The following is an 18,397-nucleotide window of genomic DNA, read 5'->3' on the forward strand; positions in this document are numbered from 1 at the left end:
AAAAATCATTAGGATATTAAGTAAAGATCATGTTCCATGAAGATATTTTGTAAATTTCTTACCGTAAATATATCAACACTTCATTTTTAATTGGTAATATGCATAGCTAAGAACTTCATTTGGACAACTTTAAAGGCGATTTTCTCAATATTTTTATTTTTTTGCACCCTCAGATTCCAGATTTTCAAACAGCTGTATCACGGCCAAATATTGTCCGATCCTAACAAACCATACATCAATGGAAAGCTTATTTAATCAGATTGCAGATGATGTATAAATCTCAATTTCGAAAAAATTGACACTTAAGACTGGTTTTGTGGTCCAGGGTCACATTTTTCTAACTATGATTTTGAAAAGCATTCAGAATGCACTTTGTTGGAATTGTGTCAGAATGTATGCAAAATGTGACCTAATGCCAGTGATAATTACACTGCAGGTATTGCTGTAATGCCATCTAACTACTCACTTAGACAGTTGGATCATCACAAATGTTAAGCTGTGGGAGAACTACAGGGCGTCATCTCTAGCTGCTCTGGTTGCCAAAGGTGCAGGTCTATTTCATAACCACATTGCTTGCAGGGAGAAGTAATAACAGGTCCAAACAGGACGAGTCGGTAGAAAAACCCAAGCAGGGTGAGACTAGACCAATGACATCAAATAAACTATGACACCAGCTGAATTGTTAAGAATGCAGAGAAGAAAATGTACAAAATATGTTTTTCTGGTTTGGAGCAAACTAAGAGCATTGCAGGATTTCATACAAGCTTTATATATTTGTCCAAGCACTGCATCCATCACAGTAGGTAGCCTATAGAAAAGAATGCTAATAGAGTTTTGATTCCATGCCACCGTCGCCTTTGGCTTACTCAATTGAGGATTAAAAGTATTAATGTTCAGAAAATATTATTTATCTGACCGTACAGACACTATCGGATGAGAACACAAAAACTTAAACTGCACTGAGCTAGATAATAACACAACTGTCTTCTGCTTATTAAGTTGTTTATTTTTGAACTTTGCAACACTGACACTGTGAATAATGGGTGAGCTGAATAATGACATTATTGTCTTCTGTAGAGCTGCTTTACAGCTAAAATTCATGTTTCGAAATTGATGAATTTTGCAACATTAACACATTCTTTTTCCTGTTTATTACTGCAAAGCTGTTATACAGCACTAAATGCAACTTGACAATAGTCTCGATATTAATGCATCAATATTCATCTTTTAAAGATTCTAATTCTAATCTGCGCAATACACTCTCCATGGTTCAACAATAACCAGCAAGTATCATAAATACTGAGGTGCACTGCATCAGCTAACCAAACGTTCTCTCACACATTCAAAACGTAAAAATACAATATATAGAAAGTCTCTTTATATAGACATACAGCTCCTTAATTAATTTGACAAATGCGACCATTCACACAAGGCACATATCCAGTGAAAGAGACTAGCTAGTGTGATGAGTGACTAGATTTTCAATCCAGTATTCTCTAGGCATGCTAGCACTGCAGTGGCGTGTAAACTACGACTGAGTGGAAGCAAAACTCCGATTTATAAAACAGAATATGGGCAAATTTGCGTGTCAACTTATTAGCAAGTGCAGACAATGAATAGCGCACTTGACTGGACGTCTGAGTGACATAATTCCTGTGTTTGTGTCCACAAAAGCTCTCGATCTACCAGCTCCCTCGCGTTCCCCCTCCTCTCCACACACACAGCCTACCCTTTAAAAACATGTAGCGACAAAGCGCTGATCAATATGCTCACTTTCAGCGAAAGCACTGGACTCCCATTGTCTTCCCATCCATTATTGTTACAATGTTTAGAATGTATCCAGTCTGGGATGATTAATATTGCTACAATGTATCCAGACAGAAAGAATATGCATATCTACAGTGTATCTTGTCTGGAACCATTAATAGTTACAATTTCTAAAGTCTGAAATCATTCATATTGTTACAATGTAAACAGTCAGCTGCTCACTCTTAACATTACAATACATCCAGTTAGCTAGCATTGACATTAATAGTTGCAATTTATCCAGTCAGAAAACTTTCATATTTTTACTGATAAGAAATTATTGACCTTGCTACAATAGATCTAGTCTGAGACCATTATATTTTTTAGAATATATCCAGTGAAAAAGATTCATATTACAACTATGTACATTGCACAATGTAAATGCTACAATATATACACTCAGAAATTGCTACAATTTATCCATTCTGATTAATATTATCAGGATACATCAAAACAATGTATCCTGTGAGAAAACATTCACATAGCCACAATTTATCTGGTCTGGAACTATTAATAGTAACAATTTATCCAGCCAGAAATAATTCCTATTGCTACAATATGTAGTCAGAATGTTTTTTTCGGAAATTATTTAAATTGCTACAGTGCATCCAGTTTGAGATAATAAATATTACAATATATATAAAACAAACAAACAAAAAACTAGCCTATTGATATTGAAACAACGTATCTAGCCAGGAATAATTTATATTAATACAATATCGCCAGTCTGTCAACACTGATATTGCTAGGTGTCCAGAAATGATTGATAACCAGTCAGAAATAAATATTGGTACAATATTAAGTCTAGAACCGTCCAATATTGTTACTATTTACCGTGTCCCTTTTAATTTATACTGTTACATTGTATCCCGTTATAAATGATTAATATTAGCACAGTATCCAGTGTAGAAGCATTAATATCTTTACTATGCATCCAGCCTAGAACCATTCACAAATCCAGAACCATTCACGTCGCAACTATTAACGATGTCAGAAATCAGACTTCTACAATGTACACAGTTTGGGAATTTTTTTTTTTTCCATCCAGTCAGACATCACTTATATTTTCACATCGTATCTAGTCTGAGACCACTAACACTGGCACGATGTATCAAATGAAGTATCTTCCTTGATAATGTCTCATTGTATCCAGTCAGAAATCACGCCTGCGTTCTGGCGCACAATCTGCCTGACTTCCACTAAAAGCTATGCGTGTCTCTCTTCCTCTCCCCCTCCCTTTTCTCGGCAGACCCCCCACCCCCACCCCCTCATTTTTCCCTCCTTGCCTCCCAGCTAGTTCGGCAAATGTTCGCGTTGCTTCAAACATTATTGGGTGCGCTCCCAAGACATCCCTGAGCGGTGCGTAAACGTTACATAAACCTGCGCCTGGGTCTCGGATGTGCCACAAAGGGCTTTGCTTTTATTTGGCTAGACGACCCACTAACGTGACAAAACCTGAGTGACACAGGGGATAGATTTCAGACAAACTGAGGCGATGAACAGAAGTTTGCGCTGTTAATATACTCAGAGAAGCAGCGATGTAACTCACCTTGACAGCCCTGTCCCGCACTACGGAGCCTGATGTTCCAGATAAAGTGCGATAGTTTTCCACTTCCCCGGCCCCTGTCTCCACACCCCAGGAACCGAGAGTGTGTTCGGGGTGGGGGGCCTGGGTGATAGGAATGATCTCGGACAGACAGCCAATTCGGAGTGGGGCAAAGCAACGAAGGCGTTTACTGGTATCCAAAATGCATGTCTCGGGAAGTCTTAAAGGTGTGCGTTAGCTTTCCGAAAAGCCTATATTCCTGCCTTCTCCGCGACACGGGAATCAGTATCCCACGATTTGTTCGTTGTATCCGGGCGCGTCGCTCGCCTCCTAATCCGCCATGTTGTGCCCCTGCGCCTGGAATGGGAAGCAGCGGATTCCCAGGCCAGGCCCCTCCTCTCCTCTTCCCACGCAGAGACGCCGCGACATCTGGCGGACGACTTGCCTCCAGGAAAGGGGGAATGCACAGGAGGCGCTTAGGTGCAGTGCGCCACCCTGCGGCCGGTTGTGGTATCGCGCGTTAGAGAGCAGTCTGATACAGGTTCAGGCCAGGGATTTGGGTGAATAAAAAAAAACCGGCTGATACATTACGTTAGGTCTGTTTCATTTCAAATTCATATAATTTATCCCTTAAAAAAACTCTTAATCAAGCCTAAGGTGTTTTACTGCTTTATCCGGCAATTTGGTAAATTGCTCCAAACACCTTAAAATCAGCAAACCAAACCAGGATGGGGCACCAGGAAACCATTCTTAGGCTGTTAAAAGCCATTTATATATTGATGTTTTTAAAAAAAAAAAAAATTATAGAAAAAAAAAAAACACCCTAACCCTAACCCTAACCCTAACCCCATTTATTAACATTAGTTAACTGTATTAGTTTAACATAATTGTTAAAATCAAAATTTGTATCTGTTAACATTAATGAAACTGAACATGAAGTAACGTAATAAATGCTGTGCAAAAATACTTGACTATATTCAATAGCATCTTATTATAAAGTATTAACACTGAGACACTAAATATTTTCTGGGTGGGAAACTTTACATATTAATAACAATGTGGATGTTCAACATTTAAAAAAATAAAATATGTCTCTAAACCATTTCTTTTCACTGGTTAATTATTTTATGAATGATAAAACAAAACAAAACAAAAAAATTCTTATTGTTTTTATATTCTGGCATATTTGTTTTATTCTACATAATATTTATAATTTTTCAACCATGTAAACATGGTCATTGTAGCTAAATAATGGAACATTTCTCTTGTGGGAGTGGCACCATTTATGTACAGCAGTTTTTATTTAGTGTAATAATATTACTGAAAAATATAACATGCCTGCCAGAATATTCCATAACATTTTATTATTGGTAATGTTTGAACAGGTTGCATTTGCAATTAAGTAATAAATAGCTGAATAAATATAACTCAGTTTTTAAGCAGCATCATAAAGCAATACAGTCTGGTACATCAGTGGTTCTGAATAGAGACAACATATGAATCTTACAACACTTGTGCTCTATTGTAGACTATGTGATAGTTTAAAAGTTAGGCTACTAACAGGGCTTGAGGCAAGGGAATGTGAAATGCTGGACCAACAGAGTTTGACACTGAACAATCAGTGCTGCAAATTGTGCTTAAGATGATATTAGTGGAGTGCTGGGATTGGTTTAGACGGCCAGATTAGAGATGACAGCCCTGGTGAACTCGTCGCTTGTCGCGTAGCCTCCCAGGTCTGAGGTGCGAACCTACACCAAAAAGAGCAATAAAATATTATACATAATTTTTATATATTATATAATATATTCTGCTGTCTGATCACATGGATATGTTGTGCACCTAAAAAATAATAATAATATATACAAATTTTAAAAATTCATAACTAACGGTCCCCCCACACACACACACACACACACACACACACACTTCTCGACATTCAGCACATTTAGATTATGATGATTGTTATTTTGATTTCCAGTTTGTGAATGTTAAATAAGGATGAAGATCATCAAACAAAGGTCAGCAAATCCACATCAATACCAGAGACTACAAAGTGACATCCTTTTGGTTTTACATATTTATTTTTTTGCCATTGAAAATAAAAATTCACATTTGACAACATTGGTCAGTTCATTTAAAGCATGAATAAACCTTGAGAAATCTGTGTAAATTGAAATGTGTGGAATCCACCTTCCCAAACAAGGTAAGAGGTAAGAGTGAAAATACTAATACTGCAGGTGCTGAGCTTAGAAAAATATGAAGGCAACTAGATCAGTACCGCAATGACTGAGGTAAGTTTAAAAATGCCTGAGAAGCAGAGAGATATCATTTGCCTTTGATATCAGTCAGTCATCATTTCCACAGTTAGTCAGCAATGGCACAGAGCAGACTTCCTGCTGAGAACATTTGCATCATGAAATGAAACCAATAATTGCCCATCTGACTTATGACAGCAGCAGATTTGATTAGTGATGTTTACATTAATGACATTAAGAAGGACAAAAACACCGCTGGCACTTCAGTCTCAATATGCCAAATGGCTTTTGCAAACTTGCTGATAAATCAAATTCAATGAGGTCCTGGAATCACAAAGGCAATTCGAGGAGGACCAGCCCCAAACAGAGATTCTATAAAAGCAGCACAGTAAAGCAATGTCAGACATACACTACCATTCAAAAGTTTGGGGTGACTATTTGGAATAATTGCTGCTCTTTTGAACTTTCTATTCATCAAAGAATCCTGGAAAAAAGTATCACAGTTTCCACAAAAATTTCAAGCAGCACAACCGTTTTTAACACTGATGAAAAAATGATTCATATGCACCAAATCAGCATATTAGAATGATTTCTGAAGGATCATGTGTCATTGCAGCAACATTTTTCTTTTATAGAAAAGTTATTTTTCACTTTAATAGTATTTCACAGTTTTACTGTATTTTGATCAAATAATCAAAAAAACCTTTGAAATCATATCAGCCCCAAACTTTTAAACAGAACTGTAATTCAGGTTAAAGATTCATACTGTGACAAACAGAAATGAAAAATGTATACGGATGCATGAAAAGAAACAAAACAAACAGAAATCAGTAACCAGCCAGAAATAGGAGAAAAAAAAAATGAAATGGGAAAAGGGGAAAGAAAATGTAGGATATGACAGGGCTGCTTTAAAATGGTCTTTGAACATATTCAGATCAGAAGTGGCATGTATAGGGTGATCCAGGATTGACAATGGCAAGCATCTTCAAACAGTCCGATGGCGCAGGTTGTCCACAACCGCACGCACAAAGTCACCAGTGGTGCTGTAACCCCCTAGGTCTCGCGTCCTCACCTGGGACACACACAAATACACACAGACAGTCACATACACCCAGAACGGGATGTGACGGCAGAGGAGGAAAGGTGGAAACCACATCAGAATTACTGAAGCCTACAGTTTGACTGCATGACAGAGTTTGTATTAGGAGGACAATTTTAAGAAATGCCAAAGCTGAAGCCGAATGTATACACTGAGGGACATCTGTGTCAGTGAACTGAATGCACGATAATAATGAATTCAAGACCTCATGAAATCAGATTTGGTATTTTGTGGCTTTCAGTTCTTGTGTTACTGCAATTCCTTCATTATAAATACCATGTGTTTCAACTAGCAAGAGCCAATCATAAAGGTCTTCAGTTGTGTGAATGCTTGAACATTATTTTATTTAAATTTTTTTTGGTAACACTTTACAAAAAGGTAACTATTAAATCTTTGCTGTTAGTTAATACAGTTGTACATTGCTTGCATGCATTAACTAATAAACATTAAGCTTAATAAATGCTGAAGTATTGATTATGATAACTCGCATAGTTTTAAATTGTAACAAATGAGACCTACTGTAAAGTGTTTTATTTGTATAAACTAAAGGCTAATGGATTTTTCACCAAAAAAGGGATGAGCCCTTCGATATATTCCGATACAACATACTCTTTCAATAAAAAAAAAAAAACACACACACACACACACACGTGTCGACTAAAATGAAAAACTATTTCATGAGGTCTTTAAATGAGATGACAGTCATTAAATATAAGGAAAGACGATGTCTGATAGTCAGCAGAACTTCAACCCACAAAACTAACCAAAAAGCCCCAACTATCCACAAAAAACACAGAGGGCTTCAACCAAAGTGTAATGCAGAAACAAAACTGGATGGGCTAAAACTCTTATTTATTAAAAGTGTTTGAGGGTTAAAGATACAGTGTTGTGGTTAGGGTCATTCATCCCAAGCCAGATACAAAGGAAAACCAACCAATTAGGATGAAAACCAATACACCAGGACTATACAGACTTCCATGCATAAACATACATCAGCAACAAACGGTGCATCTTGAACTCATAGAAAACACACCTACACTCATGTTCTCTACATGGTATGCAAGCCGCATAGAGTTCTATCAGCCACACAATACACCTTTCTCTCCCATTCAGACTCAAACACACAAAAACACACAACCATCTCTTACCTTGCCCTGCTTGATGACTTTCTTGACAGCCTCAGACACCATGTTTGAGTGATACTCAAGACTGAAAGAAAAAAACCCACTCGCATCAATACAATCACCAAGACTGGTCAAAAGTTTAGAATACTTAACACGGTTTTAAACGACTTTGAAAGAAGTCTCTTATGCTCACTGAGGTTGCATTTATTTGATCATAAACGCAGTTAAATCAGGAATATTGTGAAATATTACAATTTAAACAACTATTTTCTATTTGAATAAATAAAAAATAAAAAAATAAAAAAAGGAAATGGGTGCAATGTACAAGGCAAATTCAGATAACAAATGGCTTGAATTAAATCTGAAGACCATATTTAATGGGAACAGTGTCAAAACAGTAATTAATGGTACAATTTAAAGGCATTTCCACACGGAATGCGAAAAAGCGAAACGAATATCGGATGCGTTGGAATAAAACATTAGATTTCTATGGATGCTTCCACATTGACTGTGAACTGGAAAATGCCAATGTTTTTTCTTCTTCTTTCGCACCAGTCCGATGAATCTTTTCAGTTTTGCAAAGCAAAAACACAGGCCGTCCAATGAGATTTGAGCTAGGATCATGTGACTGGAGCAGCTGCTGTTGCACAAAAGGGTGAGAATGTTGGCACTCTTTCAAAACCAAACACCGAAGAAGAGTATCCCGGAAGAGAAGAGAGTGGATGCTTCTTGTTATCTTTGGTATTTGAGAACAGATTTCTCACATGTTCTTTATACAGAATAACATTTCTAATAATTCTCCACTGAATTATGTGATCTGTAGAGCACCGTCCGTTTTCTTCCACGTGCAGGAGTGTTGAGTCAGAGCACGTTCACTCTCTAGATCAGGGCTCCTCAAATCTGGACCTCGAGATCCACTTTCCTGCAGAGTTTAGCTGTAACCCTGATCAAACACACCTGAGCATGCTAATCAATGTCTTCAGGATCATTAGAAAATCACAGACAGGTGAGTTTGATCAGGGTTGGAGCTAAACTCTGCAGTGGACTGGACCTCCAGGGTAAGATTTGAGGAACCCTGCTCTAGATCTTCCGCATTAAAAACAAAACAAAAAAAAAACCCCAAGTGAAACCTTTTTCTACACATGAAATATGAAAACAAATAAGACATGATTATGATGATATATTTTCTGTATGTGTTTTGTATGCAGCTCATGGTATTTTTATAGCAATAAAGGATGTTTATGACAAATATTAGCAGTGTAGCATTATTAAACATACAAAGAGTGCATGTGTCTTATTATAGAATCAAAATCAAATATAGATCACAGTCAGAAGTTATTACAAGTTTATTACAAGATGATGGTTTAAAGTGGGTAAGCAAATACATTAATAATTACATAGATTTTCAAGTGTAGCTTGATGCTAATTGTACTTCTAATTATATTTTAGGATGTAGCCTATTCTTGTAAGCATTATAGATTGTGTTTCTGGTGTTGAACCAAACTTTATATTTAATGCTGTATATTAAACAGCTGACAATGTTAAATCCATATACGAGATACATATCCGAGGAGAAAAGCATTGTTGGTCGGCACCACATAGCGTGCAGGCGTGAATTAGCAGAAGGCGAACAATCGTTTCGCGCTCGGTGTGAAAGCACCGCTTTCGCTTTTTCGCATCGCGCACAGTGTGGAACGGCCTTAAAGGGACAGTTCACCCAAAAATTTAAATTCTGTCATCATTTACTCACCCTCAAGTAGTTCCAAACCTGTATGAATTTCTTTGAACACAAAGGAAGATATTTTGAAGAAAGTTTGTAACCAGGCTGTTTTGGGGCACCACTGACTTCCATAGTAGGAAAAAAAATAAATAAAAAAATAAACATAATACTATGGAAGTCATTCAATGGTGCCCCAGAACTGCTCCGTTTCCCACATTCTTCAGAATATCTTCCTTTGTGTTCAGCAGAACAGACATTCTTACAGGTTTGGAACTACTTGAACTATCCCTTTAAAGCTTAAACACAAGATATGAAGTAAATATGGAATATCAATGCTGGATAACAGAGGGAGACTCACTTGAGGTGTCTCAGCATGTTGGATGCACTGAGGAGCATAGCAGTAGGGTTTGCGATATTCCTGCCGACAGCCTGAGCGAAGGGATGTCTGGCACCCTGATTGAAAATACAAGATGACAGGAATCACTGTTAAGACTTCATACACTCTGCAAAGCAGTTTATTCTAAATCTGAAACTGTTGCAGTTCATGTATAATGAATAAAAGGAATAAAAAACAAGATTTAGACACCAACCGTTTCAAACACAGCATATTCTGCACTGTAACTCTCGCCTGGAACTACGCCGGCTCCGCCCACCAGCCCTGCTGCCAGGTTATCAATGATGTTGCCATAGAGATTTGGCATCACTAGCACATCAAACTGATAAGGATTCTGCACCAGCTGTGGGCCACAGAACAATATGTTAATTATATATATATATATATATATATATATATATATATATATATATATATATATATATATATATATATATATATATATATATATATAAATATATACCATTCTAATTGCTGGTCATTAATAATAAGAGCCTAAAAACTATACCTGCATGCAGCAGTTATCAATGATGATGTTTTCATATTTAATCTTGGGGTAAAGCTCAGCCACCTCCGCACAGCTCTGCAGGAAGAGACCATCCGCGAGTTTCCTGTGAAGATAATCCGAGATGAGCGAGTCTGTGTGTTGAGATTAAAACTGTATGGTGAAATAATCCCTTCATACTTACATAATGTTTGCTTTGTGGACAGCGGTCACTTTGCTGCGGCCTTTCTTGGTGGCATAGTCAAATGCAAATTTAGCGATACGGCGAGATTTCTCCCTGGTGATGATCTTCAGGCACTCAACCACACCTGAAACACTCTACAAACACAAGAGGTACTCATAATGCAGATGTACACTACAGTTTTTAAAAATTAACTTTTACTAATGCATTAATGCAATTTAAATGCATTAAATTGATCAAAAAGTTGTTACAAAAAATTGTTCCATTTCAAATAAACACTGTTCTTTTAGCATCAAAGCATGCTGAAAAAAAAAACAAAAAAACAATATATTAAATCTTTCAGTTCGACTGTTTTTGACTGATAATAAGAACTATTTCTTGAGCACCAAATCAGCATAGAATGATTTCTGAAGGATCATGTGACACTGAAGACTGGAGTAATGGCTGCTTTGGATTCACAGGAATAAATTACATTTCCAAATATATTAAAACCGTTATGTTGAATTGTAAAAACATTAACAATATTAATGTTTTATAACATTCTGATTTATTAAAAAAAAAAAAGCAGCCTTGGTGGACATTAGTGACAACTTTAAAAACAAAGTTTTGACTGATTGTGTATAAAAAAAAAAAAAAAAAAATTACTATGCATCAAAAGTTACTTTTGCAGATTCTTTTTCAGAAAGGCACAATAAACTATCATAATATTTGCGTTAAAAGCACAAGTGGTAGAAAGGAGTTTACATGGTCTATGACAACTTTGATTATGCTAAATAAGATGTTTGTGTTAAAGGAATATTTTTTGCATTTTTAACTTTTAATAATTTTTAATAACTTTAATAATAAGTTATTAATAACTTTAATAACTTTTAATTTTAATAATTTTAACTTGGGTGAAATATCTCATTTAGTCACCCTTATGTTGTTCGAAACCCCTGTACTATTTCTTGTAAAACAAAAAGAAAAATATCCCTTTTTTTTTTTTCATATCATGATAGTTGATAACCACATCTCTCAATATAAAAAGACGACAAAGCATCATAAAAACTTATGCGTGTTATTTTACAAAGCAAAATGTCAGCTCTGTGTGAGAAATGGACCTAAATTTAAATCCTCTTCCAGATGTTGATTCTTTTAGTCCAATATGCAAATCAGATCAACCATTTCATCGCGATCAATTGGTGTGAAAAAGTTTCATTCAAGAAATTAACACTGGTTTGAGTTCAACTCAAATCACAAATACCTGGTCAACAACCCACAGGAGAAGATTATCAATACCTTAAATACCGTAAAAAGTCTGTACCTCAATCAGGAAAAACAACAACAACACGTGAGCACAACAAGTACCTCATGCTCCAGAGAGCTGTATTCTCCCTCCGTCTGCTCCCGTATGATGACCAGATCCAGGTTATTGTGGCGGGTGCTGTAGCCAGGCAGACTGTTCACATGAACCACATTGGCAAACAGGTCCAGCTTTCTCCTGTACAACATCCCACAAAAAACAATCAATCATTCAAAAACTAGCAGGAGAACCATGCGCAGCACAAAGCAGCAATGATAATAACATCAAAGAAGTACCTCAGTCTCATCTCATATGATGCCAGTTCACCCTTGTACTCCATAGGAGTGTGAATCTTTCCTAAGCACAGGGAGAATTAAAACATTTATTTTAAACGCCAAATTAGCATTTGTCAATAGTATAACATGTTAAATTGACAGCCAAAATATTACAACAAGATCAGCAGTTAGAAATGTTACCCTTGATGGCGACTCTGTTGTTCTTCATGGAGGCCAACACCTCTTCCAGTTTCTCCTCACTGGCCATGTTCTGCACCTCGCTCAAGTGAAACTCCTCAAACTCCACAGGAACATCACCTGCCTAGAAAGTGAGGTGAAAAGGGCATTAGGAACAAATGCGATGCAAATATAAGGCATGAGAGAGGGATGAGCTGGAACACAGGACGGAGGAGGAGAAGGCTACTAAAGGTTAGAAGTTTAACCCTATAAGCTAAAGCCTACTATATCGTATTCAGGCTTAAAGTTTACTCGTGTCAGAAAAAACTGAGAAAGAGCATCAGTACCTTGAAAACCTCTTTGACAGCAGTCATCAGCTCAGGTCCAACTCCATCTCCAGGGACCAAGGTGACCTTGAAGGTGCTGTCAGCCCGCGCCGGAGGACTCTCCGAAACATTCTGACTGGAGGTCAAACTCAGAGAGCGGGTGCACAACGGGTGCAACCGGGCACCACTCAGACCCTGAGGGGTCAAAAAATATACCTGAAGTGTCACAGATACTTCTGATACATTTAACAGACATGACAGTCATTGGAAACAGGTTTGTGTGAACCACCTGTACGGTTTGAAAAAGGGCATTACAGGTGCTGACTGTCAAAATGTGTCATTTAATCAGCCAATATTTAAAAATGTTAAGTTTACTAGTAAAGAGGAAACATCCCCTTGCAATTCCCCAAAACTATCGACAGCCCTGGAAATCGATGATTTCTGTCACTCAAGCTTCATCATGACATTAAAATCATAAAAACGTAAAAAGCAACACGTATATCCTTAAATGGGGTATAAGAATATGTAACATGTTCAATGACATATCAAAGTATTACCATCATTTACCATGGTACCACCACTGCGTAAGGGATATAACGGAAGTCTAAGTAAATTGTGTTAACCTCTACATCCAGATAGTTTCTAATGGACCTCAGGCTGTGAGATGTCATCTGACGGTGTTTTGTTAATTTTTTTTTTACTGTTACACCCAATGCGTTCCAGTCCAGACTTGTCTTACGCATGTAAATAACGCTGTTCGTTTCCCAGTTAATCTCCGTTTTTGGCCGTGTGGCTCAGACAAATAAATTATGACAGAACCGTTTTTCAAGACTCACCTTGGCCAATGTTACAAGACTCCCTCTCAACGCGGCCGCCATCATGAATTTACGGGAGGAAAACGGTCGCTGTGATCTTCCTCCTGAACTAGGAACATTGAGGTATGGGTTTCTCTACTGACCCCTACTGGATGCAAGCTTTACTCGTAGTGCTTCTCGACCAACACTAGGGGTCCTCGGTAAACTTCCAAGGGTGAACAAACGACAACTTGACAAGACAATGGATCTATTCTAAAACATTAGTATTTGCTTCTTTTTTTTTTTTGCCGCCCTTTTGGAAGCTAACAGAACCCACATGACCCAAAGCCAGCGAATAAATAAACCACACTGATAATTTTATCCAAATATATATATTTTTTTATTTACGGTATTACTCTGATTGTTCATTTGGAACTGTATTTGTAAACCTTAGAAATACATTAACTTCATGATGAAATTTGCATAGAATTAGTGTTGAAGGCGGTAGCCTGAAGATCTTCTATGTTTCTTCATTGGATAACTAATTGAAAGAAATATCTCATGTTAGATTCTTGATAACAAAATAACTACTATGAGCCACAAGAACTACTTTAAATAACCAATTACCGAAAGGTTTATGTTAAAATACCAAATATATTTATTAAAAAGTTAAGTGTAAATAAATACTCACAAGTCCAAAGTCATCAACATATGTATATTTCTGCTCTTTGTAATGTTGCTTTCTTGTCATTAATGTCAGGACAATCCAATCACAGATAACATTCACCTAAAATGGGCCACAAGTGTGTTATACTTACCAGGGCTGCATATATTTGATAAAAAGATAAAACAAAACAAAACAAACAAAACACACAGTACAAACAGCAATATTGTGAAAAATTACAATTTATATATATTTTTTTATATTTGAATATTTTAAAATGCAATTTATTCCTGATTGCTGCTGATTTTTCAGCAGTCATTACTACGGTCTTCAGTGGCATGACTCTATATATGCATAGTTTGAGATGTCTCTGAAATATACACCAAAATGTTTTTACTGTATTTTCACTAGCTCATGTTTCCCATGTTAGCCATAATTTTTTTTTACAATTATTGCATTCAAATGAGTAACAGACATACTTACCAGGCCTAAAAGTGCCAAGCCTGCACCTATATTCAGAAGTGTTGGTATGATATTAAATTTTCCTGCCTTTAATAGAAAACAAAAGTACATAGTATGTGTTAAACGCTTGCCTGCATAACTTATAACATTAGAAAGAATAAAGTGTCTCACCTGGCCAAATACCAAGACATCAAAGCGAATACCATAACCCTTGATAAGCGTCCTAGTCTCTGTGCCATCACGGTCCTTGTAATATTTAGCAAATCTGTAGAGATTTAATCAAACTCATTTAAAATGCAACCTCACTTCGTCTCAGGAACCACTTTTACTAAGTGCAAACACCTCCTACCTGAAGTTGTATCCGGGGGCCACGTTATTTTCAGGGTCTTTGTTGTCTAGTCTGCGGAAAGTGTAACGAGGTACACACCAGCTCTGTGGCATGTCAAGGTCACAATCCCACCGGATCTGCACTCCCATCACACCCCCCTAACAAGAAGAAAAAAAAAAAGTGCACAAAATGCTATTAAAATTCTAATATTAGCCAATTTAATTCAGCAATGTCAGATAAACAAATTAAGTCTCTAACATGGACTGCCATGGTCTGAAAATCCTCTTCAGCCTCTTCAACAATGTCTTTGAGTCTGAAGATTGGGCAGTCAGGGTCTGTCTTATGGCTGAACACACACTGTGTCAAGTAGGAGCTATTTATATTTGGCAGGATATTCCTTCTGTAAGGACATAAGGAGCATGTTTCATTCAGTTAAAACATTAGCAGACAATTCATTCACTTTTTTCAGCTATCTAAGTAAAAACAATAACGCAAGCTTACTTGTTGAAATTAAATTTGGGATAACGAATGTTATTTTTTATGAGAACAGTGAAGTTTTCAGCATCTGCCAGAAGTGGTGGACTGAAACGTCAAGAAGAAGAAAAACAAAACACGACTTTACCAACATTACATGGTTTCAAATCTAAAGAAAAGAAATGACATATACACACACATAATAAATAAATAAATAAATAATTTTACTTTGGGGGTTCAACAATCTTCTCTAGAGGACACCAGGACAGCACTTCACAAGTCTTCACTGTGTCATTGTAATGGACACATCTGCCAGTCCGAACACCTGAAAGAAAAAAAAAAAGAAAAAAAAAAAGATCATTATTTTTATGTATATAAAATGATTTTTGCGGTCTAAACAGATGAGATTGCAAAGATCATAAGTCACAGTTAGTGTCATTTAATGTATGAGCCATACCATCTCCACGAGCATCAGTGAAGCCTCTTTTGCAGTCTCTGTGAAAAGTGCATATGGATGCTGGGGTCGGATTCTAAGTTACACAATTTAAATTGAGATTAAAATACATGATACAAGACACTGACAGAAAAAAAATTCAAGCAATATTTTCTAATTCTACTATTTATTAGTTTAGCTTACTTTTTCTCTATTATTTCAAATAATTTAATTGTACAATTACTATTTGGTATTTGATTTCAGCCAGTAACGTTTGTTTTAATCGGTTAGTTACAAAAGAGCACTATGCCTCCCATAATGACTCACCTCAGCACATTTCGACTGTGTTTGATTTGGGGTGATGATCATATTGGTCAGCACAAAGAATGAGCCATCCTCCTGAAACGTATAAAAACACATGATTTCAAGTAATACCTAAAAATATACTTCCTCATAATTGAATAATGCCAAAGGCATAGACACTTTTCATTTCCTTAAAGACAGTGTAAACCAGGGTTCCTCAAATCTTTCCCTGGAGGGCCATTCTGCTGCAGAGTTTAGCTCCAACTCTGATCAAACTCACTTACCTGTGATCTAATGATCTTGAAGACTCTGATTAGCATGCTCAGGTGTGTTTGAATAGGGTTAGAGCTAAACTCTGCAGGAGTGGGCCAGGCTTGAGGATGCCTGGAGTTTAAATTACATTCACTGCCATCAGTAAACAGTATGGTCAAATGTTTTATGTGCAATTTTGATCAAATAAAAAAAAAAAAGTAAAAAGAAAAAAAAAACAAGTGTATTGGACACTTATCATACAAATGTCTTAACATTATTTCAAATAAATTATATCAAAATCATTAATAATTAAAATGCATAATCTAGATATCAGGAGAAACTCAGCACCATTGAGTCCTCATTTGACATTGTTTAATGCAGCATACAACTGTTAGCAAATTTGTATAGGCAAATCTTGTGGTTTCTGTACTCTTCAAAACAATATGTTATTTACTCTTGTTGTTTCTTTTGAAACTTTAAAAGCTAGTTGAGCAGTGTAATGCGTTCAAGTTTTGAATACAAGTCTGCTTTCAGAAAATGAGAAAAACCTTTTTAAAAGTAGGCTATATATTAATTAAGTTTCCCTAACTTTTATAAAGTACTATTTGAAATGAATCAAGTTTAATTATTTGACAGCCTCTATGATTAAACGAGTATGAAAACAAAAACGTTTCTAGTGTACGAGGAAACTGACTAAAGTCTGAATGACTTTGGATCTTTAAAGGTTGAAAACCACTGGTTTAAGATCATTAAAGCAAACTTGTTACACCCAACACTGATTTCCCAAGAGACTAAAAATCTGAGTATCCCATATTCCAAAAGATTGCACACAGCGTTTGAGTAAAGAGTGAACTTAATACAATGTGTGAGCATGCAGGTACAGCCATAACCTCTTCATAACCCATGAAGCTGGTGGAACCAGTGAGGTAGTGGGCATTTAAATCGTCTAGCCTGTACCTCCTCTTCGTCAAATCGACTGACTACCTGCGGTGGGATGATATAATCAGCCACATCCCAGATCCGTTCACCCAGCTCGGTGGTGTTTGTAAGAGCAATGCCTTTCACTTTGGTCGTGACAGAGCTGAGGACGGTGTCCGTGTCCTGGTAGCCTTTCTTAAGAACACACACATACCTGTAATCAAACAGGGAAGTTATTTAAGAATACGGTTTTATTATACTGGAGTGTAAACGGTGCTCTTTATGTAGGCTATGTATTATACGAACAAGTTAACTTACCCGATGACATAGGCTATGACTAAAGCTTGAGTGAACCGGTTCAGCGTTCCCACTTTCTTGCTTCTTATCACCAATATTTTTGACGTGTAGTAGTCGAAAAAACACTCACATAGTGAATCACAGCAACCCTTTTCGCTCATTTTGATCGCTTGAATGAAATAGGATACTTCTATCTACTTGTATTTCCCTTCCTGTTCACTCAGTCACAAGTTTTGTAGGTTATTAACTTTCCACGACGCCGCAGAGCGGTCCAAACTTTACTCACTTCCCGCTGAATTGCTTCACTTTCTGAGGCTGAAGATCATATACTACTCAAGAAGTTTTAAAGGAATAGTTGACATTTTTGTCACGATTTACACTGAAGGAGGTTCCGTTGGAGCACTTCTAGTGAAATGATGACGCTGCTGTTCTCTCCACAATGAAGGTGAACGGTGTCCAGAGGAAACAACTGATGTTTTGGTCTAAGGTTATTATGAAGTACCACTGAGCTCTCACTTGACATTATTTTACTGCAGAATACAACTGCCCACAAATTAATTAAGCCCATTTTGTATAGGCAAATTATGTGTTATTCTCGAAGGTTTACCATGAGCCTCTCAAACTAAATAATAAATCCAACTATTACAACTCATGCCCATTATTTCAGCTTTTCTGAAGCCATATGATAGCTTTGGATTAAAAATTAACTACATTTTGTTACTGTTCCAGTTTTTACTATCTGTTCCTCTTAGCAGAAAACCACAAAGCCCAACAAGTTCATT

The 18,397-nt window shown here is 36.7% G+C and overlaps 3 protein-coding genes across 5 annotated transcripts in view; all 3 read right to left on the minus strand.

The window, feature by feature from the left end:
• The window catches only part of ptpra (protein tyrosine phosphatase receptor type A), a 36,337-nt gene extending 32,570 nt beyond the window's left edge, over positions 1-3,767 (minus strand). The window contains exon 1 of the mRNA XM_058757813.1: positions 3,356-3,767. The gene's annotated coding sequence lies outside the window, so the exon portion shown is untranslated. The remainder of the gene's footprint in view (positions 1-3,355) is intronic.
• Positions 3,768-4,699: 932 nt separating this feature from the next.
• idh3b (isocitrate dehydrogenase (NAD(+)) 3 non-catalytic subunit beta) lies at positions 4,700-13,725 on the minus strand. Of its 2 annotated transcripts, none has more exons than XM_058758602.1 (11): positions 13,527-13,725; positions 12,712-12,885; positions 12,389-12,509; positions 12,209-12,269; positions 11,978-12,110; positions 10,634-10,767; positions 10,453-10,555; positions 10,141-10,287; positions 9,909-10,003; positions 7,855-7,915; positions 4,700-5,100 (listed from the first exon to the last, which is right to left on the minus strand). In XM_058758602.1, exons 1-11 carry the CDS (start codon positions 13,569-13,571, stop codon positions 5,023-5,025), a joined length of 1,152 nt encoding a protein of 383 aa, XP_058614585.1. In that variant the 5' UTR covers positions 13,572-13,725; the 3' UTR covers positions 4,700-5,022. The 2 variants fall into 2 exon arrangements, with proteins under 2 accessions (XP_058614585.1, XP_058614584.1); XM_058758601.1 differs by lacking the exon at positions 4,700-5,100 and adding an exon at positions 5,407-6,679.
• Positions 13,726-13,860: 135 nt separating this feature from the next.
• On the minus strand, positions 13,861-18,109 carry p2rx4a (purinergic receptor P2X, ligand-gated ion channel, 4a). 2 transcript variants are annotated; one of them, XM_058758599.1, is made up of 12 exons: positions 17,637-18,109; positions 17,358-17,532; positions 16,173-16,244; positions 15,870-15,942; positions 15,641-15,737; positions 15,440-15,520; positions 15,197-15,338; positions 14,960-15,096; positions 14,782-14,875; positions 14,632-14,697; positions 14,176-14,271; positions 13,861-14,025 (listed from the first exon to the last, which is right to left on the minus strand). In XM_058758599.1, exons 1-12 carry the CDS (start codon positions 17,774-17,776, stop codon positions 14,005-14,007), a joined length of 1,194 nt encoding a protein of 397 aa, XP_058614582.1. In that variant the 5' UTR covers positions 17,777-18,109; the 3' UTR covers positions 13,861-14,004. The 2 variants fall into 2 exon arrangements, with proteins under 2 accessions (XP_058614582.1, XP_058614583.1); XM_058758600.1 differs by having other exon boundaries at positions 17,385-17,532; positions 17,637-18,105.
• Between the last annotated feature and the right edge of the window lie 288 nt (positions 18,110-18,397).

Source organism: Onychostoma macrolepis, chromosome 21 (assembly GCF_012432095.1).
Source record: "Onychostoma macrolepis isolate SWU-2019 chromosome 21, ASM1243209v1, whole genome shotgun sequence".
Lineage (NCBI taxonomy): Eukaryota > Metazoa > Chordata > Actinopteri > Cypriniformes > Cyprinidae > Onychostoma > Onychostoma macrolepis.